The sequence below is a fragment of the Apteryx mantelli genome, chromosome 3 (assembly GCF_036417845.1).
Source record: "Apteryx mantelli isolate bAptMan1 chromosome 3, bAptMan1.hap1, whole genome shotgun sequence".
In the NCBI taxonomy this organism is placed as follows: Eukaryota; Metazoa; Chordata; class Aves; order Apterygiformes; family Apterygidae; genus Apteryx; species Apteryx mantelli.
The window spans coordinates 110451097-110467720 of record NC_089980.1 but is presented as its reverse complement, the minus strand read 5'-3'; the positions used below and the strand labels follow the sequence as shown (position 1 = coordinate 110467720).

Here is a 16624-nt window from a genome sequence, read left to right as displayed (position 1 = left end):
ACCGTACTGAGCCTTTATGCCAAGGGTTCTCTTAGGGCAATTTATACTTCTACGCACAGTTAACATAAGAGCAAATGTCTTTAGAGGGCTGAATTCATTCCTAAGTAGATTAGAGAGTCTGCAAACAACATGAAATTATTATTTTTGCAAACTGGTCAGAATTTTTTTCCAAAGCTTTACACTCGTGGACACTTTCTTCAGATTTGCAGAATCCTGCTGATCCAGCACTGCCCAGAAAAGCTTATCAGCAATGAATAATTTAAAATAATATTCTTTCAAATATAAATACCTGTCAGATCAAATCATATAGCATTGTCTTAACTGTTTATAAACATAGGCCTGATCAACAGCTCTTATTACAATGTTCTGCTAAAGATATAAAATTAACATCTTTTTAATGAATTGATACTTTTGGTGGATGTTTATAAAGCAATCTTCAACAACTGTGTACTGATTTTGACTGTCCTAAATTATACAGTTCATCAACAAAAGATATACCACAGTGATCAGCAGTTTGATCCAAATGGCAATTTTACTCCTTGAAGGATGGTTACTAGATAGCAGAAGAAACTCACAGATCAAAGAGCTGTTCCGTTCTGAACATGGAATATTGCTAGGAAATCAGTGACAGAAACTTTCTGAGAGTATCTTTTACATTACTGAAAAAGTATTTCATAACCACTACAGTGATGATTTGTTTGACTGCTCAAAACCTGTAGAAATGTTTTATATCTTTATTTCTCGTTAATATAACAAGCTCATTAAAGAAAATGAAGGTTAATTTAATCATATTTGGGCACTATATTGAATAGATTATTGCATTTGTCTTTCAAATAGTTTGTCTTTCATTCTACTATTGTCATCAAATAATATTCTGAATAATTAGAATATTATCATATTGCCATTATAAAGTTAAAGCACTATTATATTTTTATTAAGAATTTCAAGTCACCTACAGCATTTACGCAAAATGCTACAAATCTAGGCAAAGTACCTCAGGCTATGCAGCAAGAAAGTAATTCCTTATATCACTATGTGCATTTCTAAGGTCTTTACCATTTGGATGATTACATTATCTCAGTTTTATATTCACTAGTCAGGAGGTAAATGTCAGCTTGAATCATTGAATCTCAATTTTTTATACCTTTCATTTTGTTTGATATGCTTTTTACCCATTGTAATTTATTGCTATTACTGATGAAAGTATAAAGTAAAAAGCTGAGAGTGTAATCAAGGCTAATGGTGAACCAAATAAATCAGTAAGAAAAAAAATACTCTAGAGATAAATGGAGATGTTTACCATTTCAGTTTGAATACTATTACAACAACTGTTTATGTAAAATACAAGGCTGTACAAAGAAAACTGCATTCTCTTCTTTTATGTAAATATGACATGCAGAGCTATGTGAAATTAAAAACTAAAACTTAAGGCTAACAGCTGAATTTGCGCTTGTCATGTAAACTTTCTTTTTTAATCATGATGTGTAACAGAGAGGAGAAGAAAATACCATATAAAGAGTTATATGGCAAAAAGACATTTGAATTTTATAGATAGGGACATACACTGTCAAAGTCATGGGTTGCAGTAATCCTGCTTCTTTCTCTTTAGAACTTATTACTCCAGAGAAAATCCCCCAATTCTTTCATGAAGAAGCTGAAGCACACTTGGGTTGATTTCTGACAGTTATTGAATCATTTTTTCTTTATTCCACAAGAATATTTTGTGCCCAGATTGGTCCTTTATTTCTAAAAATAAAGTATTTTGCTATTTTTATGGAAAAAAAGAACTACTATGAGAAAACACCTCAGCAGTTTGCCTAAGGACCAGCTACAAAACACACTTGAAGGGAAAGAAAATATTCTCATTCACTTGAATAGCTTTTCGGAAAGGCCCCAAGACGGAAGTTATGCCAAATAATATCTAGTAACAATTAAACTCAGATCAAAGCTGCATTTCTATTTTTTTAAATATCTTCAAGTTTGCATATTTATAGTCAAGAAAAAAATGGTTAAGCATTTAAAATCATAACTTTTCCACTATTCTATTATGAAAGATAAAAACATGCGAGACTATATTTACAGTACCTTTGGATACTGTTTGACAGGGATCAGAACTCTTTCTGACAGCTTTATGTTTTTGTTGCTGATAACATCAAGGTATTTCTTTTCTTCATCTTCCTTCTTGCCTTCAGAACCCTGAAATTTTTCAATTTCTGAAAAAAATTGGAAAAAAAAAGCAATCGGTGACATGCTATTTGTCATCCTCGGAAATTTTACCTTCTACATCTTAACTGAGATTTTGCATTGAACACCCATCCTATTTGCACTTATGTGACTTGTACTGTTAGCTTTGAAAAAAACAGACTGTCACCAGTGTTGAGAGATAGAGAGGTGACAGGCCATGGTTCGTACTGCTTGACTAATTCCTCCCCAACAAAAACTGATTCCAAATGATCTCAGTGGGAACAGGAACATATGAGCCTGAAGATTCAGTCTATCAATCATTAAGAGAGAATCACATCATCTTAGCTTGATGCTGTTTTATAAATGTGACCTGCCAGGATTAGGCAGATTCAAATTGAAATGGCTAACATTCAGTGAGAGTATTAAAAAACTGCATAATCTTCTTGTTTTTACTGACTTTTCATTCAAGTCTGTTTTTTTGTGTGCAGGCCACAGTAATTCAGAAGTGGCATACTCTCTTTCTGAAAGGATTCAAAATATTTTAAAGCAAATAGTACTGAATTATTTAAAGCTTGCACAAAATAAGGAATAAAGATAACTCTTGCACAAAAAGATTTTTCATTGAAGAAATATATTAAGTAATCATTACACAAGATAATAGTGATGATATGCAAAACATTTGATAGAGTTTACAAAGACAACCCCAAAATATATTCAGGTTCTATAGTATGAGTGGTTTCACATGAATTCTTCATTTCCTAAAGCTCTATAAGCAAAGGATAACAATAACACTTGAATTTATTACCGTGCAAAGGCCTGGTGTCTCAGTTTCCTGATAGTTTGGGTATTATTGAAAAAGCTGCACTTACAGCAGTGTCATTACTGACAGTAAGAAAATGGCAATGCTGATAATGAGTTAATTAAATGGCTGAAAAGGGACAGTTGTGGGTCTGAGAAGCATGCAATGTCAAGGCCCAGAAAGCAAATACAGGGAGGAGTAAAACACTGAAAACGATTTGCAACACACACAGGTATTTCCTTGTTTTACAACAAGCACATGGGAAAGACTATGTTCTAAGACACCAGCCCATGTCACACTTTGTAGACAAATGCTAATGTTGCCTATTCTAGATTAAGCCTTATTTAGTCTGCACTAGTGAACAGCACTTGAATGCGACCGATATAAAAACTTTTAAAACCTTTCAGACAAGGATTGAGATGGGATACATCTCCCCTAATTTAGGATTATAAAAGTTATTTTAATAAGCACTAAAAAAATCAGTAGGACAAGTTTCACTTTCATAAAATATTTTAATATACCTGAAAAAATGTGATAGGTTGCACTCAGTGGGAGGGACAAATCTGGAAAGCAACAAGTACCAATTAAGCATGAGCTTACAAAGCCATATTTTGCAGTAAAATTACTTCATTCTAGCTAGCTTTAAAAGGTAAGAGGTTCTCGTCAGGTAGTTCCAATGCAACTATACAAAGGCTGTATCAGATTTCATTCCAGAAATGTAATGAACAATAGTAAGCTAGGGCATTTTCAAAGGAAAGTGGGGAAGGTGTATCAACTAGACAAAGCAAAACAAAACAAAAGTATGATTAGTTTTGGATTAACAGAAGTGGATAGACATCTCCAATAAAATCAATGATTCTATAGTTTACAGCAGAATTTGTCATCTTCAATACTTTCATAGACACCAACATAGTAAAGCAATGATGGTTAATTTAAACCTTTTTATTCAGCGTGACTTGAACTAGGATAACAAGATCAAGCTCAATAGTATGTGTATTGAACTGGGATAACTTCCTGAATTTTAAACATCAACAGAGTTATTCTCTCAATTCCTTACTCTTCCATTTAAGTGAAAGTTACTATATTCATTTCATCAATAATAAAAAATGGCCATGGAAAAGTAAAGGGGTTAACATTTTCAAATCTGAACGTGCAGATCTGAATACTCAAGTATGCTGCATGATTTTCAGGGCTCTTGAGTATTGCCAGCTTCCACTGATCATTTACCCTCTGAAAAATCCTCATTATAATCATGGCCATCATATCTCATATAGCATATTCGAAAAACATTGCACTCAATTTTCTTTAGCACATCAGCATAAACATTCAGAAACACTTTTCAACCTGATTTGGCTGCAAACAGGTTTTGAAAATAATCAATTTAAGTGAAATTTTTTCTGTAGAAGTGGACATCTTTGTCAGAAATTACACAATTAAATTAATTTCAATCTTGCTGCAACACAATAAATTGTGGGACACATCTTATTGGATAACCATTAAACTGTGTTATAGTATAAAACATTATTAAAGTCTGTATACAGATTATTAACCTGAAGCAAAAGTAAAAATTCATTTATAGAACTGTATGTCTTGCTACTGGTCTCACAAATGATGCTACTTTACACCAAAATTGCTGCTACTAACCATTGCTATACCTATCTCTGAAAATCTCAAGGGACTCTCGTGAAGCCTTCTTGAGTTATGATGACAAAAGGATTGTAACTTGGATGTCAGTTTTCTCATACAGTTTTTTTGTCATACATGTCTATAGAAGTTGTACACCGTATATGATGATAGTCCAAATTTAATAGCTGGTAGCAAGCCCTCGAATAGCTTGTTTTCTTCTCATTTCATGCAGCTCCCCTCATAGAAACTTTGAAACTACCCTCAAAGCCTTTACAGTGAAATTTACCCCTGAGCTCATGTGCTGCATAGAGCCTCACATGTAACGTCCCCAGTGGAATATGTGCTACATACCCTCTTCAGATCAAGTTCAAAGACTATCAAAGTCATTGGAAAACAACCCTTTGGTACGGAAAGCACATTGTTGCTTTCAAGCAAAACTGGTGGGAAGGGGAGCTTACTCCAAAGACAGAGATGATACAGTAAACTAATTACTAGACCAAGACAAAATGTATTAAATTTTTGTATTTAACTAAAGCAGCCGTCAGCAGTCCTTGTGTCATTAGGACCCACGTGGATTAGAAGGAATGGAATGTTATCATGAAAGAATTTAGATCACGATCAAACCACATCTTGATCACTGCTGACTCTCTGGCTTGTGGCACTGATGTGCAAAAAGTTTCATTAATTATAAATTATGAGCTGCCAACCAATTCTGAGAACTATAGTCACACGTAACACACACTATGAAAACATAACCATCATCTTTATATTTTAAAACTGCACGTTTAATTTATAAATAAAACCATGGCATGTTTTGTCTTTACTGAAAGCCAGAGTTAGTACAGGATTTTGAGAATAATGAAAAAAGGTCCATAAGCATCAGCACTCTATCAACACCAAGAAAAATAAGGAAGCCAACAGAACATTTTAACCAACACTGATCTTACGAGAAAGGCAAAAAGAGAAAAGCAAGCATCCCTTGAGAAAAAACTTCACACATTTTCCACCCACTTTTCCTCCAAGCTAACTGAATTACAGCAGGAAGACAGATAGCTATTCAACTACCTCCTACAGTACCTGTCAATCCCCAAGCACACTTCATTCTCCTCTTTCATCAGTAACACACCACTCTCGCACTGCCTTCTGTGTAATACACACGTATCCTAGCCCTCTTAATTGGAAGAGAACACACATACCACAGTCACGCAGAAGAAGTCACAACTAGAGAAGTGGCAGAAGCTAGGGGCATTCCTTACATTTTTTAGAGAATTTTCTCCAAAGAAAAATCATCACAAGCTCTCCCCCAACCTGGAACTGTAATGCTCTGGAAGTGCCATGTGCCTGTTCAGATTTTTGTAAGGGGAATAACTTTCTCTTCCTTTTCCTCACCACTTTAACATAAAATAGCATAGCTGAATGAATGGCTCTTACTTTTTTAAAATTATCTGCTTTACTTTTACAGTATCAATAAAATGATGTTAATTATACTTCACTTCAATGTACTTGACACCTATTACAAAACTTGTGTCATGAATATGGTTTTTCCATTAAAAGTAGGCATCCCACAGTAAAAACATCCTTTTGCTATGCTTAGAGTCATGTCAAAACTCATCAAAAAATAATGTTCTTCTTGTCAGCCTGTCCAACCTACCAAAAAATGAAATCTACACATCCCTGTCTCTGCTGTCAACATTTGCTTCCCATTGAAAAGAATCCTGCAAGCTTACCTTGCAACTTACCTATCTCACTTTTCTGAGTCTTGTGTTTGTAGTACTGGCTTTACTGCATTAAAGCAACATGAGCTGCTGTTACAAGGTCAGACCCTTCTAAAGTGCGGTCTGCTTCCATTAATGGGAGTGATTTCTACAATGGGCATATCACCAATTTCTTGCCTGTATGCAGTATTACACATAGCAAAGCTATCTAGCACTCTGAGAAGTACATTTTGCTGCATGTGCACTTTTGGTTAGGTGAATGGAAGAATGTTTGAATGGAAAGAGAAAGAATGAGCAAATATCAGCAAAAAATAATATTTGATACATCACCACCTTAAAAAAAGCTTTAGTTGAACCTTGAACGCCTTCAGTTTTGATTTTAAGCAGGGCTCTCGGATTTGGGGGAAAAAAAATTGACGGCTCAAATAAATAAAATCGGGCAAGTTAAAGTGAAGTTGATTTGTGAGAAGAGAATATCCTAAGGGGTTTTCCAGGCAGGAAAAGGGCAACCAAACCCCTAAGAATAGGTTACCTAAAAGTGAAAAGGTTCAATGTCTAATAGGAATCGGGAGGAGTTACCAAGACAGAACAACCAGCCACAAGCTCTGGAAAACTAGTCAGAAGCTCACTCCGCTCACCCAGAAACCACAAACATCTGTTAACAACGTTCCTCCACTATATGTTCATGTATCCATCCACTGACACAGATTACAATCACAATAGTGAGGATGATTCAGAGAGGATACAGGAGTAATACCTGTTAGAACAGACACACCTAAGGTAATACATCTGGGAATGACGAATTCAATACCTGTAAGAAAACTGTGGGCCAAACCAAAAAGGAATGCATCTCTATGTGGTCCATTGTAGGCTGATACAAACTTGATTTGCCTACACTCTAAATCACAAGAAGCTTTCTAACCGTATTAACTCGAGGTAAACTATCTTGGCTCTCAGGCAAGAAAAGGGGTTGTTAAAATAGATGCTGGAAAAAGTCTATAAAAGACAAGTCAAAGAGGAATGAAAGAGATCTGTAAAATCAAGACTGGCATGTGAAACTGAACGGGGAATGGGTATTCACTATTTTTCAGAAGGGAGAAGCATCAATTTATCATGTTACAGATTGAAAACAAACAAACACACACCTTTACATTCAATGTGCAGTTATATTACGGAACCACTGAAAGCATCCGTATTGATAAAATCAGGTCTTCTATAATGATTTCATTCCATGATTAAATTCCATGAAGTCCAGTAAGGCAAGATGTCCTACTGAAGGTATTTTCAAGTTGGGGACATCCAAAGATGTAGTGTCTTCTAAAAGTTTACTTCATACTGCAGGCTTTTTTCACTGTGGCACTAATGTGGTCATTATCAAGTTGCCTATTTTAAGAAACTTAGAGGAAACATTGGAAAGTGACTACACCCTTTAATCAGTACTCATCAGACCATATCTGGAATGCCGGATCCAGTTCCACTCCCCCCACACCCCCCGCCCCAGTACGGGAAAGACACTGATAAACTGGAGCAAGTTCAATGGAGACCACGAAGATGGTCGGGGGCTGGAGCACTTGTCCCATGAGGAGAGGCTGAGGATGCTGGGCTTAGGCAGCCTGGGGAAGGGACGTCTTCAGGGGGACCTAACAGCAGCCCCTGGTGCCTATGGGAAGACAGAACCAGGCTCTTCACAGCAGCACATCGCGGGAGAATGAGAGACTACAGGCAAAAGCTGAAACAAGAGAGATTCAGACCGAAAATAAGGAAAAACTTTCTCACTGCGAGGACCACCAAGCAGTGGAGCAGGCTGCCCAGAGACATTGTGCAGCCTCTGTCCTTGGAGGGTTTCAAGACCCACTAGATAAAGCTCAGAGCAACCTGGTCTGACCTCACAGCTGACCCTCCTTTGAGCAGGAGGTTGGACTAGAGACCTCCTGAGGCCCCTCCCAGCCTGAACTCTCGTATGATCCTATGAATTTAATACCTTTAAAACCTATACTATTCTGTCAAATTTGCTTGAACTTGACGAAAGGATTCAAAAGTTTTTGCAGATAAAACTGGACAAAGACATTGAAACAGCATGATTACCTAAGCCCTATATCCTTAGGAAACTCATTAACAAAATGTAATAATATAGGTAGAGAAGAAATTAAAGATCTAAAGACATCTGCATTTATAACTGATGAAAACCTAAAGAGAATTAACAAGAAAACATAGTAAGAAGGAAAAAATGAAAGAGAACAACTGAGTAAAGCCCTTCTCCTCCTCTTTAAAGAGAAAATAATTTTTACTGCCTTGTTAATATTATGATTCTATCTATACAGTTATTTCCTCTCCAAATTACAGTATTAGTAGAAATACAAGTATTTTATGTTGATTTAGTGATCAGTATAGATTAGAGAATATCTAAGGAGAATATTAATAATGTTAAATAACTAGAAAAGTTTTCAAGTAGAAATACCAGATCTTGCTAAATTTATGACTATCATTTGCTCAGACACACAGCTTTCTGGGGAGAATTTAAAGACTGATTGACAAGCAATTTCAAAATACAGTATTCCATGTAATTCTAGGTCTATATCAACTGTAACCATCAAAATATGAGCATTTATGATGAAGCTGACTGTATGATAAAAAGACAAATAGGTGGAGTCTTTGTCACCCCAGTCATTCAAGGCCAGCAGTAGTGTGTGCAATAGAAAGAAAAGATTTTGAATGCATTTTGAGTGCAATGGCCTGCTAAAATACAGTTGATTAAATTAAAGAGTCACAGCAATGTTAACCACGAGATATTAAAAATTTTTACTGCTTTTGGGAGAATATTGCTATTAAAAGGACTGAGCAATTACAACATTGATTAAATATATTTTTAATGAGATTGTAAGAAAGAAAGAAAAAAGAAAGAGATAAAGAAAGGAAGAAAGGAAGAAAAAGAAAGGAACGAACGAACGAAGGAAGAGAAAGAATGAAAGAATGAAAAAGAAAGCAAGCCAGCCACTAGATAAAATTTTAAAGACTATGGTTCTTTTAAAAGTGCCTTTGCAGTCAAACATATCTTTGGGGAGTTAGTCTGCATAGGCTGTGATGAAGGTTTGATGTTACCAGCTGTTGTATTTCCAGAACTACTGTGTGCAGCTCACTAAGTAGCTGAACTCAGTACCCCTTCTTACCTCTTACCTTCAGAGCAGCTTAGATAGTATTACGAATATGCTACCAGTTAGATGAAAGGCAAACTGAAAGTTGCCAGTATATTTATTTAATTCTGTTTTTCTTTCATCTGAGACCAGTCATAAAAAGAGGAAGCAGAGAGCCTGAAGATTTACTCAGATCAGAACAAAAAGAAAGCAAAAACCACCAAAAATGTTGAGAGTGTATTTATTTTTGAACATATCTCTAGTTGTCCTTAGATCTAACATCCTGGAAAGCTGTGTTGCTACAATGTCTAAGAAAAAGAAAGTAGTTCTTTGTCAACAGAGATCGTTGAAGCTTCTACTGTGTTAAAATCCATTCAACAAGGCACTTTAATCCAGGAGAGCACTTCAGCATTTCTTAATCTGAAGAGAGAATATCAATGCTGTGTTATGTATTGCATGGTTCAGAACAGATAAGCAGGAGTGAAAGATGAATTGATCAGTGAAATCACCAGTAAATCCCTCAGTGGGATATTCGTTACCTATCCCTTACTATTTGAAAGTTGATGGGATTCTTAAGAGGGTGCTCTGCCTAGTTGCAGCAACTAAAAAAAGGAAGCTTTTCAGTCTCTTCACAGCGTCTAGAAAGGAAGAAGACCTTTCTATTTCTCTCTCTAGTCCTAGAAATTATCAGTGATAGAAAGGATGACTGCTATTCTGTCCTCAGAGCAAGACACAGAGATGAACAGAAGGCAAGTTTTTTTGCTGCTCTTACTTAGCCTCTTTAGGTTTTTTTTTTTTTTTGGGGGGGGGGAGGGGATATTGTGAGGTAGAACGGATACAGAATAAGACTGACATTTGAAAGTACACAGCATTGAAAATTATGAAAAGATACCACTTACTGAAGTTAAGAACCGGTATAAAATTTTGCTTGGATTTCAGGCTTCTCACTGACCTCTCTTGGTTTTCCAAACAGCAACACCAGTAATGAGCTAATGACCTCTGCTCACAAAGCTTTCAAAGTATATGAAAGTAGTCTACAAACACTCGAAATAGTAGGATCCATTTAGGATGTGATCTCAGCTATTGGGCTCAGAAAGTTGACTGTATCTGAAAGAGTGACAGGAAAACTGAAGTACACTGGATAAGAGACAATGACGCCCCAAGCAGCTGTGAGAAATTGCTGAGAGCTGGAAGAGATTTAGAATGTCTCAAAATAAGACCTATGCTTCTGTTAGCAAGTAGAAAAAATTGAGTACTACAAAGATAGGAAAATTCTCTGTGGGTGTGGGTGTGTGTGTTTGTGTATACACACATATATAACACAATATATAAAAAAAATATAAAATTTTTATTCAAAACTAGTAAAAAACGTAAAAGAGAAACCACAAATTCAGTGCTGGTATATATCATCATATATATCATATCTACCTATCTATAATGATGTTATATCTTAAATGATCTTTGCTTCATCACAATCAAGTCACATTTACACAAAAGTTGCATCCAGGTACTCTTCAGGCTATTAATCTCCAGGATTTCCAGACACATAGTTGCATTTTGCATGCTTTATACTTAGAAGCTGCTTCCACTGAATTGAATAAATGTGAAATATTTTCCACTCAAGCTAAAATACAGAAATGTACCAGTATCTCTAAAGGAATATGAATTGAATATTCTTATGTTGTCTCATTGTTTTACTGAATAGGTCCTTTCACAACATGATTATTGCATACTAAGCAATGTAGATGCCATGATTCCTGAGCATTATCACTACACTCATTAATACTATACAGCTAACATACACATTAAGTTTGCTTGTGGTAAATGTCAAGTTTCATGATATTCAAGAGGTTAAACACTATTACACTATTTCTCATTATACAGGAAGATTACTAACTTGTTTCTACTAGACTTCATAATTTATATTCACTTTCTGTTGCTGTACATTTTAATTTACCTTATTTCAGACCAAAAGCAACCAATTTCAAATAATGTATTTTGGATAAATTGATATTTTAATTGAAGGAATAAAATAGAGATATGTAATAGCAGAAAGGTGTGTAAGTCTTCACTTATAAACCCATTGAAGACCAGGTCCTTGCTCTGAGCCTCCTTCTTTGAGGTCTGTGCAAATAGATCCTTGCTCCAAGGGATCAGTAATGTACACTAAAAGATGACCTAACTTCCTATAGTGCCTCTTCAGTAGAAATTGTCAGTGAAATGTAAAGATGGATGATTTATTCAGCAACATATATGTACCCACTTATCAATGTACAATGAAAACTGAGGAAGCTGAGGCAGTGAAAAGAAATACACTCGTCGTTAGGTTTTCCTTGTTGAGTGCAAGCCTATTATACTGATGAAACCTTGCAGTCTGAGGAGTGCATGTCCATCAACAATAAATGAAAGAGCAGCTACAGTGAGATGGACATGTCATTTATATGGATGAGCTGCAGATATCCCAGCTGCTCCTACATGGCAATTGGAAAGTGGAAAGAGTGAGTGTCCCAAGAAAGCACTTCAAGGACACCTTAAAAGCGTGCTCAGCAAATTAGCGAGGAACTCCTCTGAGCTCAAATAGGAAGCAATGGGCCACCCAACCTTCTTGAGTAAGGGCATCATGTCCTTCAGCAGAAAAAGCACAAAAGATATATCTGTCAAAAGTAGCAATTGAAAAACACCTGCTTTACAGGCAAGTCTTCATTACTGCATGTTCAGCTCCAAGCATGAGGGACTCCTGACAATAGTGTGCATCCATAACATCAGACCTCCAAATGTGGACTTTGTCATTATTATTGCTGTCATTCTGTTTTTTGCTTCTGCTAGGCACAATCACTAATTAGCAGTAATCAGGTCAAAAACATAATGAAAGGGAGACACTGGACCAGAACTAAACCCCAGTTAAGACAAGGTTAACCTTTTTCTGACGCCAATAGTTTTTCCATCCAGTACTACAAACCTTTCAGAAGCACCTAAAGACAAGATGAAAACTAGCATCAGAGATGCCTGTATTTGTAACTTACCTGTGATATAGGCACTTGAGTTCAAGAAGTTCCAATTTTTTCTCACCATCATCACCTTCTCCCTATTTTAAAAACCTGTGTTCCACATGTTTTCTTCTACATTTCTTCACAGATACTACAGCTACAGGCATATATTACTGCCCTTGGCTAGCAACAGTAATTCCTTTGCTGGACTGATAGAGTAGGCATCCTTTCCCATTTAAGGCTAATAAGGTCACATTTTTATTAGTGAAAGGAGCACTCCAGGAGTCCTTCTCTGGCCCTGAAGTCAGCTGACCTAGAATAGTCTACATCCATGCACAGAACAACATGGCCAACCTCTCTGCCTCTCCCCAGAACAGAGTGCCCTTATCCCAATCACTGGGAAAATCATTCCTCATCCACACTACTCTTCAAGCCATGACCAAAGATTAACTGGGAAAACACTGATTTGTGCAGACATGATAGGGAGTATGCTACCAAATAAACAATTTGGAGGACCTGGAGGCAATGTTTGGGTCTATGCATTGGCCCCTCTCAATTTAATGAAATAATGTAAGGATCTAGAAACTCATGCAGTAATCAACACAGAGGTATTCACAAGTCTTATTTGTAGCAGATAGGTTTAACAACTGCAGATTAGTTTGGTGGTTAAGTGACATTGAGTGTTCTTGGCTACTACTTGTTTGTGCAGGAAAAAGCACTTGGTAACTGAGGCAAGATGAGGGCCATTCTTAAGATTCAAAATAAACCAAGTGTCTACAAATTGTTCAATAAGCAAGCAGGAATCCTGAGTTTTGCCCAGAAATAGGATTCTCTATGGCAACTATAGCAAACAAAATTTCCAGTAAGAAAACTTGTATTTATAGGAAAGAAAACACATTAGCACCAGGTAATGTGATTCCATTGCACCAGGATATTTGACATGGGCAATTAAAACTCATCCTACATTACAGTATTACGGTATATGCAATACTACAACTGCATATAGCTGTTGCATACAGCAACAAACAAGATGCATGTTTTTCATAGGCTTGTCACCTAGCTGTAACAGCACTGGTTTTCACTGTAGAGGCTAAAGCAATAAATTAAAATGTACAGACATCAAGGAGACTATTTCTTGCAAATATCCTTCTATTCCTCCAACTGTGTTTCTAGGAATCAATTTAAAAAGGTGAAGAATACCTGTTTGAACCTGTCTGCAACCCACTTCATCACTGCTACACATGAAAGGCTGTTATCAAGGGAAAGAAACTGGGGCCCAGAATAATGTTTTAAAATAGTATCAGTGCTGTGTATGCTGCTGGCATACATCCAAAAATCAATGACAGGAAGACCCTTTTTTTACTAGACCCTTTGCTTCTTATTTGATAACTCTAAAAAAATCTTTTTTTTCTTTAATAAGCAGCTGTACTAATCGGATAGATGCATATCACATAAAAGCTCACTGACAAGAAACAGTTAGATGAAACTGAATTGAGACACAGCAGAAGTGTTGAGGAGTCAGAGCTCAGTGAGCCGTCTGAGAAGTTCACAGAGGTGGTGAAACCTGCTTCTGAAGGATCTACACAACTGCTTAATTTGTTACATAGTCTGGGAGTAATCTTTGTATCCTTGCTGATGCTGAGATCTTATATAAGTGGATATCCATAAATTATATCCATGACTAATACTTCTAGCTCCGTCTGGCTGGAAGAGCCCACGCTGGCACACCAGGACCCGATATCATTTTTCACTCTGTCAAAAATTCACAGATGCATTTCATGTTCTGGACTCCAAAATGCTGCAGCTAAATCACAAAATATTATAAAACCAAATATATTCTGAGCCCTCAGCTATGGTTTTTCATAGTTTCAACTCAAGTTCAAGGCGATGACACATGCTTTCAGGCATTTCATAGCCTGTGGCCCAGGTTATCTAAGAGGTGGTCTACAATCCTATGCCAGACACCATGAGAAATGAGTTCATTCCTCAAGCGCAATGAAACTCATTATAATACTGGTTTGGAAAAGATAGGGCTCAGCTCTGTGGGAGATACAGTCTTCCCAGAAGCCAGTCTTTCCAGAAATCTGTCGTGAGTCTTCCACAAATATCTGACCTCATGCATTGCTTTCACCTTTTTGTCACCAACACAAATATATGGTAAAAGAGCAGAACTAAAGAATTCCTGTTTTCTTTAGATTTGTGACCTGCATCTTTCATTATCTTTCCTCCCACACAATATCCTTTTTTTGCCCTTCTTTTTCACCTCAGCTTCCTCCCAGATCTCTTACCTGCTGAGGTGGGTAAGGGGGCAGCAGATACTGTGGCTGACTCGGACATTGTTTTAGGCAGCTGATTGCTGCTATGTTTTAGACTGGATAAGGGGCTGAGCTACTGTCTCCCCTCCAGGTGATCACTATTTGGAATATCTCTCCTAGACACAGCTACCAGTCTTCCTTCCTAACAACATGTAAGAGCTTCATCTATTGCGAATTTTTATGTTTCTATCAGATACAGTAAAAATTAGCCATTAGGTTCAAAAATTATTTAGCAAAGGGAGACTAGCAGACAAATAGATAGCCCACTTAATTATATAAAGTAACTGTATTTGCTTGGAAATCTTTCCTTAAAAATCCCATACAAGTAATTCTTGTTTTTCCCTTGGAGGAAGGGACATGAGAACAATGAATACACGACCAATGCAGATGCACACAGTACCTGAATGGGACGGACTGTAACGAAATGTCATATGATGTAGGAGCCCACAGGCAGCCTCCTGATTGCCTTCCTCCTTACTAGCACATGTGTAATTGAATTTCTTAGTGAATAAGGTAAAGCAGCCAGGTAAGGCACACAGACCACAGTATGAATACTTGTTTAGAACAGAATATAGAACTAGAATAGAATTCAGAAAATTATGTAAACAAAGGCATTAAATTTCATCTAAAAAGTAGAAGGACCGCTCAGTTTGTTTTCTCACCAATTTGAGTGGTGTTTTATTTTATTACTCAGAAACTAGCCATACAAATCTGACAAATGCCATGCTTTTCTTGAAAAGCAATTCTTTCTTCCAGCAAAGGTAGCTGGCAGACAAGCCTTTGATTCTAAAAGTGAAGAAGAACAACTGCTACACTTAGAATTGTCAAACTACTGAAAATTCTCATTATACTTTTGTATATCTGTTAACACCTTTTCTTCCTTCCTGTCTCTTCTACTTTATATGCCATCTTTGTGAACTGTCTCACTATTACTGCTCATTAACGGGTCTACAAAGAAATCCCTCTGCTGAGATCTCTTTTTTTTCCAGCACACTGGTGAAACAGTAGTAAGCTCTCTAAGGCTGACCAGATTTGAGAAAATGTTCCCCTTCACGACAAATATCCCAATTAACCATGCCCACATGAAACGGCTTATACTGCTGTAGCTGCTATATCACAAAATATTTAAAAAACAGGGGAAAATACAACTCACGATGAAAATGTTTAAACAAATTGCTCAGTTTGCCTACATTTTATGTCTCAAACTAACAAGCCTTTCATCTGGTTACATGTCTGTCACTGAAGATCTCAGCAGCTGGTAAAAATAAACATCTGCCAATCTGTTCCTGCGCAGGGCAGAAAAAGAACTTGGGCAAACCCATACTGATTCAAGCATGCTAAAGAGTTTGTCAGCTGCCTTGCTTAGCACAGGAAACAGCCTCCTGAGTTCAGAAAATGCCAACGGCTCATTCTTTAAGAAAAAAATTTCCAGGAAAACACAGTAGCGCAAGGCAATCTGTTCTGCTCTAAAGCAGTTCTGCTCAGGCTCCATCCAGTACAAGAACTGTAATTTGATGCTAAACCAAGAGGAATTCAATATTTTTGTGGGAATGTTTCTTTTTTCAATAAATTACAACCATTTCATACAAAAATATTCCAGTAGGACTTGGTAAAGATATTGATATTTTTTAAATGCTAATAAAAATCTATACGATTTTCCTTTATTATAGGGTGGATGCACTCACCAATAACAACAGCTTGCAGCATTCACAGATTCATCATTCCAATTTTATGGAGTATCAAAAACAGAAGACAGATTTTTCTTTCAGTCAAAATATCCAGCAATCTCAGTACTGGAGAGTTGAAATTGTTGGTCATCACTGGGAGCAAGTTCATTTTTGCACGTACACAGCATCATGGCTGCCCA

The 16624-nt window shown here is 36.7% G+C and overlaps 1 protein-coding gene across 13 annotated transcripts in view; it reads right to left on the bottom strand.

Annotated features, from left to right (window-relative positions):
- Window positions 1-16624, bottom strand: part of KHDRBS2 (KH RNA binding domain containing, signal transduction associated 2) — a 513233-nt gene that overhangs the window by 441207 nt on the left and 55402 nt on the right. For 12 of the 13 annotated variants that reach the window (XM_067294146.1, XM_067294142.1, XM_067294143.1 and 9 more), the window contains exons 2-3: window positions 3505-3546; window positions 2086-2213 (exon numbers count right to left, since the gene is read on the bottom strand). In XM_067294146.1, the coding sequence (XP_067150247.1) occupies window positions 2086-2213; window positions 3505-3546 (170 nt within the window). The remainder of the gene's footprint in view (window positions 1-2085; window positions 2214-3504; window positions 3547-16624) is intronic. The other variant, XM_067294152.1, reaches the window with a different exon arrangement.